At 33.2% G+C, this 5,848-nt stretch overlaps 1 protein-coding gene across 2 annotated transcripts; it reads left to right on the top strand.

Moving 5' to 3' along the window:
- The first annotated feature begins 686 nt into the window (after nucleotides 1–686).
- LOC132279903 (uncharacterized) lies at nucleotides 687–5,210 on the top strand. 2 transcript variants are annotated; one of them, XM_059781963.1, is made up of 6 exons: nucleotides 687–1,004; nucleotides 1,162–1,247; nucleotides 1,730–1,755; nucleotides 2,891–2,940; nucleotides 3,620–3,722; nucleotides 3,804–5,210. In XM_059781963.1, exons 2-6 carry the CDS (start codon nucleotides 1,163–1,165, stop codon nucleotides 4,194–4,196), a joined length of 657 nt encoding a protein of 218 aa, XP_059637946.1. In that variant the 5' UTR covers nucleotides 687–1,004; nucleotide 1,162; the 3' UTR covers nucleotides 4,197–5,210. The 2 variants fall into 2 exon arrangements, with proteins under 2 accessions (XP_059637946.1, XP_059637945.1); XM_059781962.1 differs by having other exon boundaries at nucleotides 3,620–5,210.
- The last annotated feature ends 638 nt before the right edge of the window (nucleotides 5,211–5,848 follow it).

The raw sequence follows: 5,848 nt of genomic DNA, 5'->3' as shown, positions 1-5,848 counted from the left end.
TGTTGAGAAATAAGTGTCATTTTATTTATTAAAATCAATCCTCGTACAAAGTAAGAAAATTTACACTGTAATTAATATTATGATTGGGAGATTTTGAAATTGAAATGGTCTTTAAAACTTTAAATTGAATGCGTTTTAATTTCAAATCCAAAACACTGATTTTCCTTTACCATAAATTCTTTGATTTAAGGTGTTTTTTAAATTTTATTTTTATCAAATTGTTACAAATTTATCAAAAAAGTAAAATGAAATAAATTATGGCAAAAGAACCTTAATATCTTTTATATAAATTCAAATCACAAGCCGCCACATATTTATGCTCATCGTCACAACTGTCTTGGCAAATTCCAATCACAAGATACGTTCCGAAAATTTTAAAAAAAAAATTCCAATCACAAGAAAATTATTCGGTATTTTGGAATACCAATAATATAATATTTTTATTAACAATAAAAATAAATACCGATAATATAGTATTTTTATCAACAATAAAAATAAATACCGATAATATAATATTTTTATCAACAATAAAAATAATGAGTGTTGATTTATTTTCGGCCCAATTAAGAGACCAGGCCAACTAGAGAGGGAAAGCCCTAGACCATCGCAACTTATCGGCCCAATTAAGAGTGTAGTTGATATATTATCTCTAACATCATTTAAAACGCTAGCTTTGGGAGAACCGACTTACTCCCCTCTGCGATAACCCACTTTGGGAGCTCCATGGGCAGAGCGAGGCGCTCACACCACCGATCAGTCGTTCGATCGAGAAGAAAAAAGATCAAACCGCTCCCAGATTTTTAAAATGGCGCCAATTCGTAACAACTTCTTCGAACACCCAAAATGTAAAGGGTCATTCCTCGTTCCGATCCACTCTCTCTCTCTCTCTCTCTCTTTCTCTCTCTCTAGTTCGTTCAGTTCAACTCTTTCTCTCTCTATATCTCTCTCTGTTTCTGCTTCGTTCTGTACTGTTCGTGAGCCTACAGTCCTTCAGCAATCAACAGGTTCTCTCTCTTATACTTTGTATATTTGATGGAAATTGAAGACTTGGAAAAAGAATTAATAATCCGTGAACAATTTTTACCGTCTTCATCACTTTAAGTTTTTAGTTCTTTTAATCTCTTCCTTGCAAGACGTTGAATAAAATCACTTCGATTTTAGGATGGCTCTGGTTTTAGTATTTCTGGCATTGATGTCAGCCTCCACTGTGGCGGCACCTCCGCCGGAGCTGGCGATCGGAAGTGCAGGTTTGTGCTTCACACACCTGTATTTGCACATATTTATACACATATATATTGATATATACATATGTATTTGTATTTGCACATATGCATGTATATGTACACGCACATATTTATACACATATACATAATACATATTGATATATACATACGTATTTGTATTTGCACATATGCATGTATATGTACACACATTGATTTTGAGATTTGTGCTCCACAAACCTGTATTTGCACATATTTATACACGTATACATAATATACACATATAGTAACATGGTCATATATACAAATATAAATATCAATTCTTTTGGATTCATTTTGGCCCCAAAATGTACACATTGTATGAGTCCTTAGAGTCGCCCTTGCTGGGGCCAGCCGTCGGAGGCTATGAATAGGCGAACTTCTGTTCAGGTCCAGTTATGATATATATTTATATATACACATACTCATATTTGTGTATTTCATTGATTTGTTTGTTTAAATTTGATCAGGTCTAAAGAGCTTCATGAAAATACAGGTAAGGTCACACCTAATTACGTATATCATTGCCCATTATTGACCATACTTTTCTACACAATATGCAGTATGACCATCTGGCCTTGGTGCCTTATCATTAACTGCAGAAAACATTGCACTTCAAGTTGGCTATAAAATTGCCTTATTTGATTCTCATGTCATTTGTTTTCATTATCTGTCTGAATCTCTCATACTTCCTGCAACTTTACCCTGATTTCTGCTTACAAACACTTTCTTTAGCGATACAGTTTATGCATAGCAACATCTCTTTTCTTCTCCTTAATTTGAATTTCCTAAGGTAAATCTTGTAAATCTTTCTTCAATGCTTCATCCCAAATTTTGCTTCGGGTTCCAAGTGACTATTGACTAATAGTATGAAACTGCTCATTGGTCAATTCTTTAATTTCAGCTTTCATCTTTCTAAACTTAAAACATAGTCTAAGAATTGGGCTACCGCTAACTGGATTTGGCCATTCTTTTTCCAATGTAAAGAAATGGTTATCCCTATGAAAGTTGAAAAGCTAAAAACGGATAGTATTCTCCTCTAATTAATTCTCCCCTGGTTAATTATTCCGATAACAATTGAGGAACAGTTTTATCTATGCATGGGGCCAGAAAACAGGCCTCAGCTTCCTCGAACTCCCGAATAAAGGTCTACTATTAATTTATTATTATTACCTTGATGACTAATAAAGATCTATTATTCAATCACTCTGTCCAGCTTGCTGAATCAATATGCCCAACCTCTTTCTTTTATTTTTATTTTTTATTTTTTTTTCAGTAAGGTACAATATGTCCAACTTTTCTCTTGCTAATCCAGACTATAAATCCATTGACATTCAGGTCTGACACAATTGTGCTCCTTTTGATTTTGTCTACAGTGGATTTGTCACTAGTCTTGCTTTGTAGTCTTTCACACCTAGAACAATATTAAAATTCATAACCAGTGTCCATGGTTCCCTGTTGATAATAATTTGAATGTATTGCATCTCCCTGCAATTTTCTTTTCTTTTATTCTTTTGTCCTGTTTATAATTTTTTTAATCAAATGTATCTTCTTCTTCTTCTCTCTTTTTTTTTTCCAATGGAATTATGTTCTTATTTTGTATTCTTATTTCTCCGTGTAATGTATTTTAGCTGGTGCCCAAAACCACAAGAAACAATGAGGCTATTTCTCGACTCAATAAGTGAGTTCCACTTTCGTTGCGTATCAATTAGACATTTCTTTAGCATGGTAATCTATTCATGATGATTTTTTCATAAACATTGCTTTTCCAAACTAAATGTAAAATCATGCTCTGCTTGGCCATGACATTTATGTTAAATATGACTCCTTTTCCTTATCATTATATTCAATGGGGAAGTCAAACATTCAGGGTGGCTGCTTTGTTATAAACTGAATTTGTTCATACTGAGTTTCCTTCTGAATAGGTTCTCCTTGTGTTTGAAAAGTGCAGGAAGTTCTGTTTTGGCTGCTGGTTTTGCTAGTTTCAGGCTGTTGAAGTTCTTAGAGCTAGCCTAGATGGTGTTGCTATTTTGTTCTTTAGTTTGTTTTTGTTTTAGTGCTGTACATTATTGCTGAACTGATTTACTTTTCAACTTGTTTCCATTTTAGTTGCTTGTTAGGTTGCTATTGTTTGTACTCTAGCTTCCTTGGCCTCCAACGTGGTGTTGCTAAATAAAATTCTAATTTACCCAAAAAATAATTACTAGGTTCCAAATTGATGATTACTCTAAATAATATATGCACAAAACATCAAACTTGTATATTATTCATAATTGTAGAATAATTAGCATTATGTTTAAAAAAAACCTTGTACAAATATTATTTTTGTGATCTTATCATTTTAATTTATCTATTTTCAGGTATATTTTTATTAAGAAATTAGGCAGTGGCTTTTTTGGAGAATCATGGATGGTTAGGCTCCGTAATGGTGGAGCAGATAATTTTGTGATGAAGAAAACTAAAGTAAATTACTCTCTTTTTTTTTTTCATTGTCTTTGTGCTATAATTCACTCATTTTTTTTTTTTTTTTTGTCTTTCTCTCAGAAACAGGTCATTGGCTATTCGAGTTTCAGATTGAGTGGGCTCCGAGAGAAGTATTTTGGTGAGCTACTCTTGGAGCCTTCGCAGGAAGGCCGAGAGCGCATAATTCGTTTTGTGGAAAGTTTTACTCATTCCGATGAGTTATATATAGTGTCTTTATATGGGGGAATGACACTATATCAACTCATGTATGAGACAGAGACAGGTGAGACGGCCTGGAAGCCCTCAAGTTGGTGGAAATGGCTGAAGGAAACGGAACCTGGGAGGGAAATGATGAAAAAAATTCTATTTCAGCTGGTATCATTTCATACACCACTAATTCCCCTGATCAAATTAGCTTTTTCTTTCATTCTTTTTTTGTTTGATAGCATCAAAATGAGTCAATCAGCTTGGTGATTCTGCATGGCTAGGTGCTCGTATGTTTTCTTCAATGATAACATTGGTCTGCCAATTTAGTGGTAGCAGGGCTTCCTCATTTTTTAGGCTCATCTTTTCCTAGTTGAGAACCTACTAAAGTAAACCTTTTATAGCTCTCATTTGCCATGTAGTTTGTCAAACTTCCATGGATAATTTAACAGCACTTCTTACTGTAACATGGTTATATCCCACTTAGATGAGGCAAGGTTAGGATATTTTCCTTGCCTTCTGATGGAGAATATTTCAATGAAGTACCAGTTGTCTTTTGAGCCTATTTTTTTATTTTTTAAAAATTCTATATTGCAGAAAATTAGGATAAAAAGTTGTTTGGATGTCATTATGTAAAACCACTTTTAAATTAAAGGGACTTCCAATTGTAAATTTCCTTTCAGATTTCAATGAAGAAGTTGATTAAATAAACATTGTTTTTCTACATAAAAATCTGAATTTTTTTATATTAAAATATGGGTGGGAGGGATGGCTATAAAAATGCAATTTTGTTATACAAAACAAAAAATAATTCTGTTGTATCAAAGTAGAAAATTGTCATATATCTTAATCAATTACTATATAAATTATGTAGTTATGTTATCTTTTTCATGACTTTAGCAAGGTTCATTTATATATTTTGATTTGTTGAAATGTCGACATCATTGTCAGACGAATCCTATGAGATCTTTGTGGAACCCTCCTTGTATTTTATTGAACGATAGATTATGATATATTTTATGTATATGTGTGCTTTCTAAAAGATTTGGGCTGTATGGATGGAAATTCTCACATACAGTTTATTTTCTTATTTTATATATTATTATTATTTTGGGGGAGGGGGAGACGACAATCAAGTCTATCACAATTGTTTTCTCACCCACTGGATCGAGTTGGTTGCCCTAACTAGCCTCTCAATCTGATGGCTGAGGGCATAGCGAGTTAGCGACCTCATGATTGTTCTTTTTTGCTTCACAATTTTAGTGTTCCTGAAATTTATTTGACCCAACAAAGCATGGTGTTTCTAGCTAATGCCAAATATCTTTTCGAGCAGTTTCTTCATGATGCCTGTGCATTTGAGTGCACATTCACATTTGGTTTTGTGAGATGTAGTTTTCTCTATGACGCCAAAATTTGAAATCTTGATTAGATTGGGGTATGCTGAACTACGTATTCAGAAGAACAATAGTAAAGGTTAGTGTAAAAAAAAGAGGTTTAGGTAGCCCTAGGCATATGCTGAGTTTGATCAGTGAACCAGTAGTATGCATTTCATCGATGAAGGTTTTTAAAGTAAGGTCTACCCAATGTAAAATTAGAAATATTTTTAGTGCATCTCTAAAGATGTCTAGTGATGATGTAATTATTCAAAAACTGGTGCTTTTGCATAACCTTTTAATTTCCCACAACAAACTTAATTTTAGGCCCTGTTGCTTTCTACTAAATTTTCTTCTCTTGCATCTCTCTAGCAGTTCTTTAGTCTATTTCAACCATAAAAAATACTATTTATTGAGCTAACATAAGCTTGATTTTAATTTATAAAAATACTACATACCAACACTATATACCAACACTCAGAAATAATCTTTTTGCTGCATGTTATATGAGTCTACTACAGGTTGCTTATATGCCCAGGTTGAAGATAT

Source organism: Cornus florida, unplaced genomic scaffold, assembly GCF_030987335.1.
Source record: "Cornus florida cultivar Cherokee Brave unplaced genomic scaffold, ASM3098733v1 CherokeeBrave_3.0.0_Hap2_Chr10, whole genome shotgun sequence".
NCBI classification, from domain to species: Eukaryota; Viridiplantae; Streptophyta; class Magnoliopsida; order Cornales; family Cornaceae; genus Cornus; species Cornus florida.
The sequence above is the reverse complement of the archived record's forward strand: the minus strand, read 5'-3'. Positions and strand labels throughout refer to the sequence as shown.